This window comes from Schistocerca piceifrons, chromosome 8 (assembly GCF_021461385.2).
Source record: "Schistocerca piceifrons isolate TAMUIC-IGC-003096 chromosome 8, iqSchPice1.1, whole genome shotgun sequence".
NCBI classification, from domain to species: domain Eukaryota; kingdom Metazoa; phylum Arthropoda; class Insecta; order Orthoptera; family Acrididae; genus Schistocerca; species Schistocerca piceifrons.
In genome coordinates, this window is record NC_060145.1 from 485299106 (window position 1) to 485319058 (window position 19953).

Genomic DNA, 19953 nt, shown 5'->3' on the forward strand with positions numbered 1-19953 from the left:
CATTTGGTAAGTCACATCATCTTTGTTTTTAGATATATATTTCCTACGTGGAATGTTTCCCTCTATTATAACCATATGATTAATAACTGAGACTGATTAGGTTTGCAGTCCACCAATGTCAAGTACATCAAGCATTCGCACTGAAAAACATACTAATTTTGGCAGTCTTGTTGTGGTTTATTAGCAGTCATTCAGTTCCCTGCTCTACCTAGTCTTCATTTCAGCCACATCACTGATGATGTACCATAATATGATACGCTTTTACCACCACCAAGTTCACTTTTAAGGTTTTATTAAACAATGGAAACGCCAGGTAGGAATATTGACAATGTAGGAAAAGACAGACTGCTGTTTACCATAAAGGTGAAACATTAAGCTGCAGACAGGCACAGTTAAGAGACACTTACACAAAGCTTTCGGCCAAAGCCTTCATCAGAAAAAGGTTGTAGAGTTGGTGGTCACGTGTGCGTGATGTGTGCTTGCTTGTGTGTGTGAAAGGTGTGTGTTTCTCCTTCTCTGATGAAGGCTGTGGCTAAAAGCTTTGAGTAAATGTCTTAATTCTGCCTCTCTGCAACTGAAAGTGTCATCTTTATAGTAATTTGAAATCTATCTTTCCTACATTGTTAAGGTTTTATTAACTTGTTTCATTAGTATTCTATTTTACCACTTACTTTTCTTGTTAAATTGATGAGAACAGTCATTTGCCAACACAAAATTAGTTTCCTATAAGCATAATTCCAAACAGAAAAAAGCACTTGGGAAATAAAGATGTATTTTTAAAAAGTTGCTTAATTGCAGTCTTTTCAAATTTTGCAGAGATTTATGATGATGGCCAATAAAAATTACAGATATTGTCTGTTGTATAACATAATACACACTAAACTCTTGCTAGTCTGGCCCTCAGTAATCCAGCCCACACCCGGTCTCTAGCTGCTCACGCAGAAATTACACTGATATTAATGAATTCTAATGCGCAATAATGTTGTCAGTCAATTACAATGTAAAACAATAGCATACATGTTTGAAATTGTGGCTTTCTTTACAGTTCAGTGTCATGGCCTATAAAAGGAAACACATTATGCTATACCTCGAGCAAGACTTCTAAATTAGAGGCGAGTTGAACTGAGGATCTTCACAGAACACTTTTGCTGCCAAGTACAGTGTCAGACGAGCAACTATTTACGAGCAAACTTTAAATGATGACGAGATTGCCAAAAGTGTACAGGAAAGTTATGATAAAATTTATGAAGAACAGGACATCAGGAGGAGAGAATATGAAGACATCTGACACTGCTGAGGCTGAAGCTGTAGACACCTTCCTGAAGCACATTATGCAACAATCAGAAACGTGCAGTACCAAAGTAATGCTTGTAAAGCCATCGTGTGATAAAGCCTACTGCCGTCGTGTATCATCATTGCAATAACTAAAAATATGGGACACGTTTCGAAGTGAGTGATATTTCTGTGTATTTATACAAACGAGAACTAAGTTTTCTGTCTTGGGATACAATAAAGTATAATCCATAAATTTAAGACACCCTCAACAATCTAGCACCTGTAGGTGCAAGGAATGGCAGGATTAGTAAGAGTCTAGTGTATATTCATACTGGACCAGAGGAAAATGTCTACTGGAAAATATTAAATTTACTTGTCAAGATAGATTTTACTGTTGGGAATGGCTAATTAGCCGTGTGGATGTCTGCCATGGAGCATAAACACACACATGGTTTATGGCCTGGCCACTGGAAATTGAAGCAGAACTCTGCCCAAAGTTTCAGAAAATGGTTACCTATGACGTGTCAAAAAAAGGTCACATATTTCCCAACTGTTAGCCTGTGTTGGTGTTCCCGATGAAATGCTGCTCTTACAAGCCTACTGGGCACTAGAATTCTCATTTCAACTTAGTATACCTTTACACCGATATCTACAGCCACATCCATGCTCTGCATACCGTTGTGAAGCCTGTAGCAAAGTGTACTTCTCACTGCAGTACATACTATGGTTTCTTCCTGAGCAATACTCACATAGAGCACAGGAAGAATGCCTGTCAGCCAAATCACTTCCTACCATCAAACCTAATAGTACCAAATTGCTTTCCTCCCTGAGCATAATAATACTCAGTTCTCAGTCTAAACAATTCCATAAAAACAATCTGAAGCTTATTCCAAGAACTGAACCCCTCAACTACAAATTACAGAAACTATCCTAGTCAACAAACTACAAACCATTATACGAGTCTGTGATGGTTGCTGCACTAATTAATATAATATTACAGGTCTTTTTGTATCATTAATTGTACAACTTCACATATTTTTGCTTAAACCATTGTCATCAAAATCTCTCAAATAAGAATAGGAACAAATGATATCCATTGTAAAGTATGTGACAGCTGTGTTACAACTTTTTTGTTTTTATACAGTTGTTATTATAGAAGAGAATGGCAGATATTATTACAATGTACAGAAGAACCAAAACTCACATGCTCTGTCATCACAGTGTGGCTCTTTGCATTTGCTCCATACATTTTTTTGTAGAAAATGGATATCAAAGAATGGCAGTTTGACAACACTATAACCATGCATAGCAAGTACCTTCAATAAATACAGTGCATCTGTGTTGCCCAGCAAGTATAATAGGTAGAGCTTTCTGTTTGAATACTCAAATTTGAGTGTTTGATTCCAGCTACAGATGTATTTTTTTTTTATTTTCTAATTTTACAAAGTGACATTGTCTGTGGCTGCTTAATTATTATACAGGAATTTCAGTAGGTCTTATACAAAACAGGTGCAGTTACAAGTTTTCAAGTGAAGCCATGCTGACAACAAATCTAAAAGCATGGGGTTGTACGCATAGATGAAAACAGAGTAAACATTTATATGCAAAATACATTTTTAATTTTAGTCTCATTTTGGTGTTAGTATTAAGTAATTGTATACTTTTTTGTATAAGTTCTGCTGTAAGTGCTGTGTAACAACTTAGAAGCCAGATACCATGTCACACAGTCTAAAGATATAAAATTTAAAAAAAAAAAAAATTATTCCTATACAGGGCTGGATTGAGAACAATTTTCACTTAGCATCTGGCACCACCACCCCTTTTTGCTTGTGCGGTTTCACCTGTGTCAGTTTTTTGCTACTAACTGTGACACACCCCACATGCAAATCAGGCACTTGGGTGCTTCTCTCAACTTGGCACTCCAAGTAATGCCTCGTGTTGCTCGGACCTTAAACTGGATCAGCTACTAGACTCTTAATCTAACCAGAATTCTAATGCAATATATAGACTTAACTAATGGGGCATATTTTGGTTCACCCTATGTAGTAAGGGCATCAAAATTTTTAAATTAACACTGAAGGTAGACACTGGTATTGTTGTGTTTACTTGGCATGTTGACATTGGAGCTGTCACCATATACAATGCAGCTAGTGGCCAAATTGGCCACACTAGAGGACAGGTAAACATCTACTCCGATGTGGCCTGCCGATCTCACTTTCTTTAAAGTCGTCAAAATATCAGTTTCATCTGAAATAATTTTGTTCATTAAGAAAGCAGTGTGTGTTTCTTTTACTGGGAACAAAGATATTTGCTTCTTCCAGTACATTTATAACTTAGCTCTTTGGCACCTTAGGTAAAATTTTTAAACTACCTTGGTATATTTTTACACCCTTTGTTTATTGTAATAATAAAATGATTATTATAATTTATAGAAACCATTTCCAAAAAACAAAGGAGTATTATGTGCTCTCTTACCTAATGTATATTAAAATGATTCCACCATGGAGTTCCACAGTAATTTTTATTGATTTATTTATAGGAAATTTCAGATCTTATATTTGAATTTTGACAAGAAAATCACATTGCAGTTATGTCACCTAATGGCCACAGTTGTTTCATTTATGGCAGGCTGCCACACTAAATGGTTAGCATCAGTTCATGGAACGGCTATAATTCGAATGACAGATGAGATACTTTCTATTAATACCCTTTTAACATGGTATTTTTGCTGTGTTTTATTTTATGTATATTGTATGTCTCTAAAATTTAGTGCTATTTATAGAACTACTACTCATTTGTTCCTTTCTTATTTGACAGATTCTGTTGATTTTTCAAGTTTCATAATTACTAAAATTAAAAAGTGTTCAAGACACAGAATTATATTATTCCTCCAAATTAAATTAAGCCTATAGTGTTCCTGGAAGTAAAGGAGGCATATCCTATTTGCTGAAGATGTGTTAAGTCCTCTTTGAGTAGGTCTGAAATATCAGTGGTACATTTTTATATTGTACATAATCTTGTTTTGTGCAATTAATGTAAACTGAAAAAATTATACATATCAATTAATTTAAGTCCGTTGTTCAGGGCACAACTCTGGTTAGGCAATGTTTGTGCTGTATTGCAAACAAGATAGGTTTAGCCTGGAGATCTGAGAAGCATTTTTGGCAGTGTTGATCCAGTTTGTGTCACAACAGGTTATTGTTATTACTGAATAATTTCCTGTACCTTACCTCTTATTACTTTCTCTCTCTTTTTGCTGCTATCTATCTTTCTATCTTTAATCACGAAGGATTTTTTTAACATTTTGATTGATAGAGATTTGTTTCCCATTCCCTCCACAACAAAACGTCATCCAAAATTGTAGTGAATGCTTTCTCAGGAAATTATTTTGAACAATTTGTTATGAGGCCACTCATAGCGTAAATGGTTGCAAAAGCATGCTTGACCTCTTAGCAACAAATAATCCTGAACAAATAGAGAGTATCATGACGAATACAAGGATTAGTAACCTTAAGGCAGTGCTGATAGGCTGAATACCGTAACACCCACAACCAACAAAAAGAAATGCAAAGTACAGCTATTTAAAAAAGCTTATAAAAATGCTCTTAACGCCTTTTTAAGAGACAGTCTTCACTCCTTCCGATCTGATCATGTAAGCATATAAAAGATCTGGAATGATTTCAAAGAGATAGTGTCAATGGCAATTGAGAGATATATACCACATAAATTAATAAGTGATATTACTGATCACCCACGGTACGCAAAATGGGTCAGATCGCTGTTGCAGAGCAATGAAAAAAAGCATGCCAAATTTAAGAGAGCACAAAATCCCCTAGATTGGCAAAGTTTTGCAGAGGTTCTAAATACAGTGCATACTTCAATGTGAGATTTTTTAATCATTTCCACAATGTAACTCTGTCTTGGAATCTGTCAGAAAACCCAAAGAGATTCTGGTCGTATATACAGCACACCAGTGGCAAGATGCAATCAATACCTTCACTGCTTGATAACAACGGTCAAGTCACTGATGACAGTGCCACTAAAACAGGGTTATTAAACACAGTTTTCCAAAACTATTCCACCAAAGAAGGTGAAGCAAATATTCCTGAATTCCAATCAAGAACAACTGCCAAGATGAGAAACATGAAAGTAGATATCCTTAAATCACTTAAGGCAAGGCCTCCGGTCCAGATTATATACTAGTCAGGTCCCTTGCAGAGTATGCTGATACAATGGCTCCATATTTAGAAATTATATACAACCACTCCCTCACAGAGATTTTTTTTATATATATATATATAAAAAAACAAAGATGAGGTGACTTACCGAACAAAAGCGCTGGCAGGTCGATAGACACACAAACAAACACAAACATACACACAAAATTCAAGCTTTCGCAACAAACTGCCGCCTCATCAGGAAAGAGGGAAGGAGAGGGGAAGACGAAAGGAAGTGGGTTTTAAGGGAGAGGGTAAGGAGTCATTCCAATCCCGGGAGCGGAAAGACTTACCTTAGGGGGAAAAAAGGACAGGTATACACTCGCACACACGCACATATCCATCCACACATACAGACACAAGCCAAGTTGTTGAAAGACAGGTGAGGTATGAGTGGCGGCAACTTGAAATTAGCGGAGATTGAGGCCTGGCAGATGACGAGAAGAGAGGATATACTGAAGGGCAAGTTCCCATCTCCGGAGTTCGGATAGGTTGGTGTTGGTGGGAAGTATCCAGATAACCCAGACGGTGTAACACTGTGCCAAGATGTGCTGGCTGTGCACCAAGGCATGTTTAGCCACAGGGTGATCCTCATTACCAACAAACACTGTCTGCCTGTGTCCATTCATGCGAATGGACAGTTTGTTGCTGGTCATTCCCACATAGAATGCATCACAGTGTAGGCAGGTCAGTTGGTAAATCACGTGGGTGCTTTCACACGTGGCTCTGCCTCTGATCGTGTACACCTTCCGGGTTACAGGACTGGAGTAGGTGGTGGTGGGAGGGTGCATGGGACAGGTTTTGCATCGGGGGCGGTTACAAGGATAGGAGCCAGAGGGTAGGGAAGGTGGTTTGGGGATTTCGTAGGGATGAACTAACAGGTTACGAAGGTTAGGTGGACGGCGGAAAGACACTCTTGGCAGAGTGGGGAGGATTTCATGAAGGATGGATCTCATTTCAGGGCAGGATTTGAGGAAGTCGTATCCCTGCTGGAGAGCCACATTCAGAGTCTGGTCCAGTCCTGGAAAGTATCCTGTCACAAGTGGGGCACTTTTGTGGTTCTTCTGTGGGGGATTCTGGGTTTGAGGGGACGAGGAAGTGGCTCTGGTTATTTGCTTTTGTACCAGGTCGGGAGGGTAGTTGCGGGATGTGAAAGCTGTTTTCAGGTTGTTGGTGTAATGATTCAGGGATTCCGGACTGGAGCAGATTCGTTTGCCACGAAGACCTAGGCTGTAGGGAAGGGACCGTTTGATGTGGAATGGGTGGCAGCTGTCATAATGGAGGTACTGTTGCTTGTTGGTGGGTTTGATGTGGACGGACGTGTGAAGTTGGCCATTGGACAGGTGGAGGTCAACGTCAAGGAAAGTAGCATGGGATTTGGAGTAGGACCAGGTGAAACTGATGGAACCAAAGGAGTTAAGGTTTGAGAGGAAATTCTGGAGTTCTTCTTCACTGTGAGTCCAGATCATGAAGATGTCATCAATAAATCTGTACCAAACTTTGGGTTGGCAGACTTGGGTAACCAAGAAGGCTTCCTCTAAGCGACCCATGAATAGGTTGGCGTACGAGGGGGCCATCCTGGTGCCCATGGCTGTTCCCTTTAATTGTTGGTATGTCTGGCCCTCAAAAGTGAAGAAGTTGTGGGTCAGGATGAAGCTGGCTAAGGTGATGAGGAAAGAGGTTTTAGGTAGGGTGGCAGGTGATCGGCGTGAAAGGAAATGCTCCATCGCAGCGAGGCCCTGGACGTGCGGAATATTTGTGTATAAGGACGTGGCATCAATGGTTACAAGGATGGTTTCCGGGGGTAACAGATTGGGTAAGGATTCCAGGCGTTCAAGGAAGTGGTTGGTGTCCTTGATGGAAGGATGGGAGACTGCATGTAATGGGTTGAAGGTGTTGATCTACGTAGGCAGAGATACGCTCTGTGGGGGCTTGGTAACCAGCTACAATGGGGCGGCCGGGATGATTGGGTTTGTGGATTTTAGGAAGAAGGTAGAAGGTAGGGGTGCGGGGTGTCGGTGGGGTCAGGAGGTTGATGGAGTAAGGTGAAAGGTTTTGCAGGGGGCCTAAGTTTCTGAGGATTCCTTGAAGCTCCGCCTGGACATCGGGAATGGGGTTACCTTGGCAAACTTTGTATGTGGTGTTGTCTGAAAGCTGACGCAGTCCCTCAGCCACATACTCCCGACGATCAAGTACCACGGTCGTGGAACCCTTGTCCGCCGGAAGAATGACGATGGATCGGTCAGCCTTCAGATCACGGATAGCCTGGGCTTCAGCAGTGGTGATGTTGGGTGTAGGATTAAGGTTTTTTAAGAAGGATTGAGATGCAAGGCTGGAAGTCAGAAATTCCTGGAAGGTTTGGAGAGGGTGATTTTGAGGAAGAGGAGGTGGGTCCCGCTGTGACGGAGGACGGAACTGTTCCAGGCAGGGTTCAATTTGGATGGTGTCTTGAGGAGTCGGATCATTAGGAGTAGGATCATTTTTCTTCGTGGCAAAGTGATACTTCCAGCAGAGAGTACGAGTGTAGGACAGTAAATCTTTGACGAGGGCCGTTTGGTTGAATCTGGGAGTGGGGCTGAAGGTGAGGCCTTTGGATAGGACAGAGGTTTCGGATTGAGAGAGAGGTTTGGAGGAAAGGTTAACTACTGAATTGGGGTGTTGTGGTTCCAGATTGTGTTGATCGGAATTTTGAGGTTTTGGAGGGAGTGGAGCTGGAAGTGGGAGATTGAGTAGATGGGAGAGACTGGGTTTGTGTGCAATGAGAGGAGGTTGAGGTTTGCTGGAAAGGTTGTGAAGGGTGAGTGAGTTGCCTTTCCGGAGGTGGGAAACCAGGAGATTGGATAGTTTTTTGAGGTGGAGGGTGGCATGCTGTTCTAATTTACGGTTGGCCTGTAGGAGGATGCTCTGAACAGCCGGTGTGGATGTGGGAGAGGAAAGATTAAGGACTTTTATTAAGGATAGGAGTTGACGGGTGTGTTCATTGGCTGAGTTGATGTGTAGGTGAAGGATTAGGTGGGTGAGGGCAATGGATTGTTCAGATTGGAACTGGTATAGGGACTGATGGAAGGAAGGGTTGCAGCCAGAGATGGGAACTTTGAGTGTGAGGCCTTTGGGGGTAATGCCAAATGTCAGACAAGCCTGAGAAAATAAAATATGCGAGCGTAATCTGGCTAGGGCGAAGGCATGTTTGCGGAGGGAATGTAAATAAAACTTAATGGGGTCATTGTGGGGGTGTTGTGAGGGTGACATGGTATTAGAAGGTGGAAAGTGTAACATGAGGTGAAATGAAAATGAAAATAAAAATATAAATATATGGGGAGAGATAAAGGTGAGCTGGAAAGTAACTGGAGATCTGGAATGAAAAAAGGCGAAAAGGTGTTGGTTACAGCTGGGCTATGTTGGACTTGGGTTGGTAGACAATGATGTGCATAAAGGTTAGGTGGTTGTGTTGCCGCCAAAACACGTTAAAGGACGGAGAAATTCGGGAAAATTTCGAAAAAACTGCGTGTAGTATATTAAAAGGAGTGGTATTGTGGTGGCAGATTATGAAAATGAGGCTAACAATTGTCTGACGAAGAAATAATGGCGTTAAAACCTGTGGGAAGCGGCTAAAAATGATCAGTGATGTGGGAAAAACGGAAATGGAAATAAAGCGAAAGTTATTAGAACTGGCCGAAATGGTTGTTTAAAAGGTGAAAGGAGCTGTTTGTGAACTAGAAACGGTGGATATTATAGCGGCGGTAGTGCTGAAAGCGGCAAAAAAATATTTTTTTGGTCATGGTTTGGAAGTGGGTTACGTATTGTTGAGTATATATATAGGCGGGATTCCCACGTGGAATGTTTCCTTCCATTATATATATATATATATATATATATATATATATATATATATATATATATATGATTATAATAGAGGGAAACATTCCACGTAGGAAAAATATATCTAAAAACAAAGACGATGTGACTTGCCAAATGAAAGTGCTGGCAGGTCGACAGACAAACAAACAAACACAAACATACACACAAAATTCAAGCTTTCGCAACTAATTGTTGCCTCATCAGGAAAGAGGGAAGGAGAAGGAAAGACGAAAGGATGTGGGTTTTAAGGGAGAGGGTAAGGAGTCATTCCAATCCCGGGAGCGGAAAGACTTACCTTAGGGGGAAAAAAGGACGGGTATACACTCGCACACACATCCATATCCATCCACACATATACAGACACAAGCAGACATATTTGGAGACAAAGAGTTTGGGCAGAGATGTCAGTCGAGGCAGGAGTGCAGGGGCAAAGATGTTGTTGAATGACAGGCGAGGTATGAGTGGCGGCAACTTGAAATTAGCGGAGATTGAGGCCTGGTGGATAACGGGAAAAGAGGATATATTGAAGAGCAAGTTCCCATCTCCGGAGTTCGGATAGGTTGGTGTTAGTGGGAAGTGTCAAGATAACCCGGACGGTGTAACACTGCGCCAAGATGTGCTGGCGGTGCACCAAGGCATGTTTAGCCACAGGGTGATCCTCATTACCAACAAACACTGTCTGCCTGTGTCCATTCATGCGAATGGACAGTTTGTTACTGGTCATTCCCACGTAGAATGCATCACAGTGTAGGCAGGTCAGTTGGTAGATCACGTGGGTGCTCTCACACGTGGCTCTGCCTTTGATCGTGTACACCTTCCGGGTTACAGGACTGGAGTAGGTGGTGGTGGGAGGGTGCATGGGACAGGTTTTACATCGGGGGCGGTTACAAGGATAGGAGCCAGAGGGTAGGGAGAGTGGTTTGGGGATTTCATAGGGATGAACTAACAGGTTACGAAGGTAAGGTGGACGGCGGAAAGACACTTGGTGGAGTGGGGAGGATTTCATGAAGGATGGATCTCATTTCAGGGCAGGATTTGAGGAAGTCGTATCCCTGCTGGAGAGCCACATTCAGAGTCTGGTCCAGTCCTGGAAAGTATCCTGTCACAAGTGGGGCACTTTTGTGGTTCTTCTGTGGGAGTTTCTGGGTTTGAGGGGATGAGGAAGTGGCTCTGGTTATTTGCTTCTGTACCAGGTCGGGAGGGTAGTTGCGGGATGCGAAAGCTGTTGTCAGGTTTTTGGTGTAATGGTTCAGGGATTCCGGACTGGAGCAGATTCGTTTGCCATGAAGACCTAGGCTGTAGGGAAGGGACCGTTTGATGTGGAATGGGTGGCAGCTGTCATAATGGAGGTACTGTTGCTTGTTGGTGGGTTTGATGTGGACGGACGTGTGAAGCTGGCCATTGGACAGGTGGAGGTCAACGTCAAGGAAAGTGGCATGGGATTTTGAGTAGGACCAGGTGAATCTGATGGAACCAAAGGAGTTGAGGTTGGAGAGGAAATTCTGGAGTTCTTCTTCACTGTGAGTCCAGATCATGAAGATGTCATCAATAAATCTGTACCAAACTTTGGGTTGGCAGGCCTGGGTAACCAAGAAGGCTTTCTCTAAGCGACCCATGAATAGGTTGGCGTACGAGGGGGCCATCCTGGTACCCATGGCTGTTCCCTTTAATTGTTGGTATGTCTGGCCTTCAAAAGTGAAGAAGTTGTGGGTCAGGATGAAGCTGGCTAAGGTGATGAGGAAAGAGGTTTTAGGTACGTGTGTGTGTGTGTGTGTGTGTGTGTGTGTGTGTGTGTGTGTGTGGAATATTGCCTCAGTTGTGTGACTGGATCACAGAACGTAGTAATCGACGGAAAGTAATCGAGCAAAAACAGAAGTAATATCCGGCATTCCCCAGGAAGCGTTAAAGGCCCTCTATTGTTCCTGATATATATTAATGATGTAGGAGACAATCTGAGTAGCAATATTAGATTGTTTGCAGGTGATGCTGTCGTTTAACATCTTGTTAAGTCATCAGATGACCAAAATGAATTGCAAAATGATTTAGGTAAGATATCGATATGATGCAAAAAGTGACAATTGACCCAGAATGAAGAAAAGTGTGAAGGCTGTAAATTCAAGTAAATACTTAGGGATTACAATTACAAATAAACTAAATTGGAATGATCACATAGATAATGTTGTGGGTAGAGCAAACCAAAGACTGTGACTCATTGGCAGAACACTTAGAAGGCGCAACAGGTCTACTAAAGAGACTGCTTACACCACGCTTGTACGCCCCATCCTGTAGTATTGCTGTGCTGTTTGGGATCCGCATCAGGTGGGACTGACGGATGACATCAAAAAAGTTCAAAGAAGAGCAGCTCGTTTTGTACTATCGCTAAATAGGGGAGATAGTGTCACAGACATGATAAGTGAATTGGAGTGACAATCATAAAAACAAAGACGTCTTTCTTTGCAATGGAACCTTCACATGTAATGAGAAGCCCCATTTTTCTCCTCAGATTGCAAAAACATTCTGTTGGCACCCACCTACATAAGGAGAAATGATCATCATGATACAATAAGAGAAAGTAGGGCACAGAAAAATTTAAGTGCTCATTTTTCCCACACGCCGTTCAAGAGTGGAACAGCAGAGAAACAGCTCGAAGGTGGTTCATTGAACCCTCTGCCAGAAACTTTATTGTGAACAGCACAGTAATCTTGTAGATGTAGATAGATGTACCTCTGTTCTATTCCACTATGTTCACCTTCATCCTTGGATAATCCTGCTTCTTCACCTTTTTGTTATCTTATATAGCACTCTGAAACCTTTCGCTGTCATAACTTCATCTCTCTTACACCTTTCTGCCCTCCTGTCATTCTCACAAAAACTGGAATGTCATTCCTGAGATTCAGTTAATGAGTAAAGTAACTAGCACACTCAAGAAACCAAGAAGTGTTGAGTAAACAAACAAAATATCCAACTATAAACTGATTAGTAAAAGCTTTCATCTTTTTAGTTACTATGAAGGTGGTTTGGTGCTGCCCACTCACATGAGGGTTTTTTTTTAATAAATTCACAGTAAAATTTATTGGCTGAAAAATTCACAGTACTGCCACAAAAGAAGCTTACTTCACATAAAATTACAATATCAGCAGATAACATACTTTTTAAGAAAGATTCTGTGGAACGTCTCCATAACTAAGTAATATGTTTTACATCACACATATAGCTATACTGTGAATGAAAAGGAATGTTATGTTACAACTACAACATTACATTGCCTCATAATGTTTCCAGTGTCAGTCAACCTAATTTCAAATGGCTACAGTAATCTACTTATTACACAAAGAAAAAGAAGTTACTTGTTGTCTGAAGAACATACAGACAGACATAGCAATTCAGTGCCAGTTTGAAAAAAGGTGGATACTGAATGGTAGCAGATGCCTCTGCAACCATTTATTGTTGAATCTTGAAACTATTTTGCCTCTCATCATGAAACCATATGGGTTGCCACAGCCTCTCCCACAGAGGTGTTACCCTCTTGGCACCTCGCACAAAAGATACCCTAGTGTGGACACTTTACCTCTCAGTCTGTTCACATCTAAATCAGAATTTATTGAATAGGTACATTAAAACACAAATGCAGCTGCACACTGTCTGCCGGAACCAGTAGAGCAGGCACTTTTAATTATGCAGTTTCTCATCAGTCTCACTCAATAAATAATGACTAAGTGTGGAGTATTGGTAACATAACATTTAATCAATCTATTCCTGTGTGCTTCACACATAAGTGCCTCACATGAATTGCCACACACAATGATATTCTGTATTTTAAGTCATGGCATTATGTTTTAATGCCAGCAAACAATAACTTAGATCTGAAGACAGAGCTTCACTGATAGCTTTCCTTCTACTCTTAGGACAGCAAAAATGTTATGGAGACAATAGTTGAAATTTTTGAGAAATATTACTGATCAGACAATGAAATACTGCAAGTTATTATCAGCTTTCCAAACCAAATTATTATTAAAAATGTGATTAGGGCATATAATGTGAATTTATCAGCCACTAAAATTACTGTCCAGTGACCAAAATGTAATCATCATATATGGCCACTTTTTCTTTATGGCAATAAGGTAACTATAAAAGCAGGCCTTAAACCAAGAATCAGACAATGTCCAAGCAACTGAATGTGTACACACACAAATCATGACACATGCTCTGACAACTGACAGAATGTCTCAAGTACACAGGCCTCCCACACTGAAGGGTGTTTTAGATATAATTAAAAAGAAAATTTCTTTTTGTAGTTTTTTCTTACCTGAGACAGCCTCCAAACAATCCTGGAACGTTTCCATGTTGCGTTCACACTGGGCTTCATTGAGGTAGAAGTATGTGCGAGCACTCTGAACTTTGTAGCGCCGGTCGGCAAAGTTCTTCGATACGTGATACTGAGGCATCGTTCCTGCAGCAATTGTCAATATAAAGTTTGAGTTTTTTAAATGTGGGTTGCCACATTAGTAAGAAATTTCATTATGTCAATTGTTAGCAGCTGTGAAACAAGCTACAGTCACATTATTTTCTTTCCAAAATTAATTTAGTATTTCAATGTTCACTACTAAACTTACAAATAATGTGAAGTAACTCATTGTACAATTCCTTATGCAGACACATCATGCAAATGTTAGACCTAGTCATACAACAAGCAACACTACTATTAGGCAGCCAAACATATTACTTTTAAGATAAATAAGTTCCATTAGTTTCAGCACTGAGTTAATCCCCGTCACCAACAGTATCTTCCACATTACAAGAATTTCTCTTAGATAAATTTATTGCTTATATCTGCTAATAAGAAGTTAACATTATATGCATTCACATTTTCAAGATAAGATCTAAAGAATATCTGTATTGATTGTAATTCAGGTAGTGTTAAGTTACTTCTAGAAGACCATTCCAATGGTAATAACTATGATTATGATGGCAGTAGCTACCGAAGGCCTGGTATTATATTCCAGTCTGATGCAGCTTGTTAACTGAGTACTTTTTAGTATGGTTCAACTATATGCCTGTATTTCATGTCAACCTCGACTACCCCTCCATGAACCATGGACCTTGCCGTTGGTGGGGAGGCTTGCATGCCTCGGCGATACAGATAGCCGTACCGTAGGTGCAACAAAAACGGAGGGGTATCTGTTGAGAGGCCAGACAAACGTGTGGTTCCTGAAGAGGGGCACCAGCCTTTTCAGTAGTTGCAAGGGCAACAGTCTGGATGATTGACTGATCTGGCCTTGTAACAATAACCAAAACGGCCTTGCTGTGGTGGTACTGCAAACGGCTGAAAGCAAGGGGAAACTACAGCCGTAATTTTTCCCGAGGGCATGCAGCTTTACTGTATGATTACATGATGACGGCGTCCTCTTGGGTAAAATATTCCGGAGGTAAAATAGTCCCCCATTCGGATCTCCGGGCGGGGACTACTCAAGAGGATGTCGTTATCAGGAGAAAGAAAACTGGCGTTCTACGGATCGGAGCGTGGAATGTCCGATCCCTTAATCGGGCAGGTAGGTTAGAAAATTTAAAAAGGGAAATGGATAGGTTAAAGTTAGATATAGTGGGAATTAGTGAAGTTCGGTGGCAGGAGGAACAAGACTTCTGGTCAGGTGACTACAGGGTTATAAACACAAAATCAAATAGGGGTAATGCAGGAGTAGGTTTAATAATGAATAGGAAAATAGGAATACGGGTAAGCCACTACAAACAGCATAGTGAACGCATTATTGTGGCCAAAATAGATATGAAGCCCACACCTACTACAGTAGTACAAGTTTATATGCCAACTAGCTCTGCAGATGACGAAGAAATTGAAGAAATGTGTGATGAAATAAAAGAAATTATTCAGATTGTGAAGGGAGACGAAAATTTAATAGTCATGGGTGACTGGAATTCGAGTGTAGGAAAAGGGAGAGAAGGAAACATAGTAGGTGAATATGGATTGGGGGACAGAAATGAAAGAGGAAGCCGCCTTGTAGAATTTTGCACAGAGCACAACATAATCATAGCTAACACTTGGTTTAAGAATCATGAAAGAAGGTTGTATACATGGAAGAACCCTGGAGATACTAAAAGGTATCAGATAGATTATATAATGGTAAGACAGAGATTTAGGAACCAGGTTTTAAATTGTAAGACATTTCCAGGGGCAGATGTGGACTCTGACCACAATCTATTGGTTGACCTGTAGATTAAAACTGAAGAAACTGCAAAAAGGTGGGAATTTAAGGAGATGGGACCTGGATAAACTAAAAGAACCAGAGGTTGTACAGAGATTCAGGGAGAGCATAAGGGAGCAATTGACAGGAATGGGGGAAATAAATACAGTAGAAGAAGAATGGGTAGCTTTGAGGGATGAAGTAGTGAAGGCAGCAGAGGATCAAGTAGGTAAAAAGACGAGGGCTAGTAGAAATCCTTGGGTAACAGAAGAAATACTGAATTTAATTGATGAAAGGAGAAAATATAAAAATGCAGTAAGTGAAACAGGCAAAAAGGAATACAAACGTCTCAAAAATGAGATCGACAGGAAGTGCAAAATGGCTAAGCAGGGATGGCTAGAGGACAAATGTAAGGATGTAGAGGCCTATCTCACTAGGGGTAAGATAGATACTGCCTACAGGAAAATTAAAGAGACCTTTGGAGATAAGAGAACGACTTGTATGAATATCAAGAGCTCAGATGGGAACCCAGTTCTAAGCAAAGAAGGGAAAGCAGAAAGATGGAAGAAGTATATAGAGGGTCTATACAAGGGCGATGTACTTGAGGACAATACTATGGATATGGAAGAGGATGTAGATGAAGATGAAATGGGAGATATGATACAAGGGCGATGTACTTGAGGACAATATTATGGATATGGAAGAGGATGTAGATGAAGATGAAATGGGAGATACGATACTGCGTGAAGAGTTTGACAGAGCACTGAAAGACCTGAGTCGAAACAAGGCCCCCGGAGTAGACAATATTCCATTGGAACTACTGACGGCCGTGGGAGAGCCAGTCCTGACAAAACACTACCATCTGGTGAGCAAGATGTATGAAACAGGCGAAATACCCTCAGACTTCAAGAAGAATATAATAATTCCAATCCCAAAGAAAGCAGGTGCTGACAGATGTGAAAATTACCGAACTATCAGCTTAATAAGTCACAGCTGCAAAATACTAACACGAATTCTTTACAGACGAATGGAAAAACTAGTAGAAGCCAACGTCGGGGAAGATCAGTTTGGATTCCGTAGAAACACTGGAACACGTGAGGCAATACTGACCTTACGACTTATCTTAGAAGAAAGATTAAGGAAAGGCAAACCTACGTTTCTAGCATTTGTAGACTTAGAGAAAGCTTTTGACAATGTTGACTGGAATACTCTCTTTCAAATTCTAAAGGTGGCAGGGGTAAAATACAGGGAGCGAAGGGCTATTTACAATTTGTACAGAAACCAGATGGCAGTTATAAGAGTCGAGGGACATGAAAGGGAAGCAGTGGTTGGGAAGGGAGTAAGACAGGGTTATAGCCTCTCCCCGATGTTGTTCAATCTGTATATTGAGCAAGCAGTAAAGGAAACAAAAGAAAAATTAGGAGTAGGTATTAAAATTCATGGAGAAGAAATAAAAACTTTGAGGTTCGCCGATGACATTGTAATTCTGTCAGAGACAGCAAAGGACTTGGAAGAGCAGTTGAATGAAATGGACAGTGTCTTGAAACGAGGATATAAGATGAACATCAACAAAAGCAAAACAAGGATAATGGAATGTAGTCTAATTAAGTCGGGTGATGCTGAGGGAATTAGATTAGGAAATGAGACACTTAAAGTAGTAAAGGAGTTTTGCTATTTGGGGAGCAAAATAACTGACGATGGTCGAAGTAGAGAGGATACAAAATGTAGACTGCCAATGGCAAGGAAAGCGTTTCTGAAGAAGAGAAATTTGTTAACATCCAGTATTGATTTAAGTGTCAGGAAGTCATTTCTGAAAGTATTCGTATGGAGTGTAGCCATGTATGGAAGTGAAACATGGACGATAAATAGTTTGGACAAGAAGAGAATAGAAGCTTTCGAAATGTGGTGCTACAGAAGAATGCTGAAGATTAGATGGGTAGATCACATAACTAATGAGGAAGTATTGAATAGGATTGGGGAGAAGAGAAGTTTGTGGCACAACTTGACCAGAAGACGGGATCGGTTGGTAGGACATGTTCTGAGGCATCAAGGGATCACCAATGTAGTGTTGGAGGGCAGCATGGAGGGTAAAAATCGTAGAGGGAGACCAAGAGATGAATACACTAAGCAGATTCAGAAGGATGTAGGTTGCAGTAGGTACTGGGAGATGAAAAAGCTTGCACAGGATAGAGTAGCATGGAGAGCTGCATCAAACCAGTCTCAGGACTGAAGACCACAACAACAACAACAACAACAACAACTCGACTACAAGTTGTACTTTTCATCTATATATTTATTCTGCAAACCACCGCAAAGTTTATGACAGCGCACACTTCCCATTGCACCATATATTAGGGTTTCTTTCCAACACGTTTCCATATGGAGCACAGCAGGCACATGAAGACTGCTTACATGCTTCCTGTGCACACTGCAATTAGTTTACTCTTCTCTCCACAGTCCCTACAGGAATGATACATAGGAGGCTGAAGAATATTACTAGATTCATCAGTTAATACTGGTTCTTAAAACTCTGTAGCAGGTTTTCACAGCATTGTTGGCACCCATCTTGATGTGTTTACCAGTTCAAGTTTTTCAGTATTTCTATAATGCTCTTCTGCTAATCAAACAAACCTGTGACTGTTTGTGCTGCCCTTCTTTGTATTCATTTAATCCCCCAGTTAGTTCTATTTTGCAAGGGCTTGACACACTTGAGTAATATTCTGAGATGGGTAGCACAAGTGATTTGTCAGCAATGTCCTTTGCAGGCTGACTGCAAATTCCCAGTATCCTACCAATGAAATGAAGCCTGCCCACTGCTTTAATTATAACAGAGTGACCAATCCATTTCATATCCCCACAAACTATTACACCCAGATTGCATTTTCTGGTTTCCACTGAAGTGACAAACATCGTGGAATATCTCCTAATATCTTGTCGGACCTCCTCCCGCCGGGTGTGATGCAGCAACTGTATATGGCACGGATTCACCAAATCGTTAGAAGACCCCTGCAGAAAGACTGAGCCACACTGACTCTACAGCTGTCCATAATTGCGAAAGTGTTGCCAGTGTAGTATTTTGAGCACAAACTGTCCTCTCAATTATCTCCTACAAATGTTTGATGGGATTCATGTTGGGTGATCCGGGTGGCCAAATCATTCGCTCAAACTGTCCAGAATGTCCTTCAAACAATTGTGAATAATTATGGCCTGGTGACATGCACCTTCCCATTCATAAAAATTCCATCACTGTTTAGGAATATGATGTCTATGAATTGTTCAAATAGTCTCCAAGTAGCCAGACATCCAGAGGACACAGTCCATTCCATGTAAGTGCAGCCCACACCGTTATGGAGCCACCACCAGCTTGTGCAGTGCCTCGTTGACAATCTCAGGCCATGTCTTTGAGGAGTCTACGCCATACTCAAACCCTACCGTCAGCTCTTAGCATCTGAAATCTGGACTCATCTGACCAGGCCAAGGTTTTCCAGTTGTCTTGGGTTCTACCTATATGAACATGAGCCCAGAAGTGGCACTGCAGGAAATTTCAAGCTGTTAGTGAAGATACACTGGTTGTCTGCTGCCATAACCCACGAATGCCAAATTTTGCCACACGGTCCAAAATATACTCATCGTAAGTCCCACATTGATTTCTGCAGTTGTTTCGCATGGTTTTTCGTGCCTCTTAGCATTGACAACTCTATGCAAACTCTGCTGTTCTCAATAGTTTAATGAAGGCTGTCAGCCACTGCCTTGTCCGTGGTGAGAGGTAATGCCTGAAATGTGATATTCTTGGCAACCTCTTGACACTGTGGATTGTGGAATATTGAATTCCTCAGCAATTTTCACAATGGAATATCGCATTCATCTAGCTCCAACTACCATTCTGCATTCAAAATCCATTAATTCCTGTCATGTGGCCATAATCCTGTCAGAAACCTTTTCACATAAATCAAACGAGTACAAGCAACAGCTCCGCCAATGCACCTCCCTTTTATACCTTGTGTACATCATACTACCGCCAGCTGTATATGTGCTGTTTTCAGACATCCATAAGAACGACAAAAACTTAGGCATACATTTTCCATCGTTCCTCAGTTGCTTCGAAATTCACAGAGATGTGTTTCGTCTATACAACTAATTGGAAGGTAGCACAGTTTTTTGCTATACTTGTTTTCTTCTTTTATTTATGAAGCATCTTCAGTGGCCTGTAATACATGTTTATTTTTATACATATAATAAATGTATTATGTAATAATTACATTGTGTTACTATGTTACATTTTGTCATATTTTCCAATTAGAAACAACTTTTGTAGCACAAATTTCATTATGTTAAATCATCATTTGGTATCAAGATTTCTAGGGTTTTGAGTCCATATGTGTGGTCCTGGAGATGTGTTCATTCTG

The 19953-nt window shown here is 40.8% G+C and overlaps 1 protein-coding gene across 2 annotated transcripts in view; it reads right to left on the reverse strand.

Moving 5' to 3' along the window:
• Window positions 1–19953, reverse strand: part of LOC124711845 (proline dehydrogenase 1, mitochondrial-like) — a 282355-nt gene that overhangs the window by 47261 nt on the left and 215141 nt on the right. For both annotated transcript variants that reach the window (XM_047242072.1, XM_047242071.1), the window contains one exon: window positions 13657–13800. In XM_047242072.1, the coding sequence (XP_047098028.1) occupies window positions 13657–13800 (144 nt within the window). The remainder of the gene's footprint in view (window positions 1–13656; window positions 13801–19953) is intronic.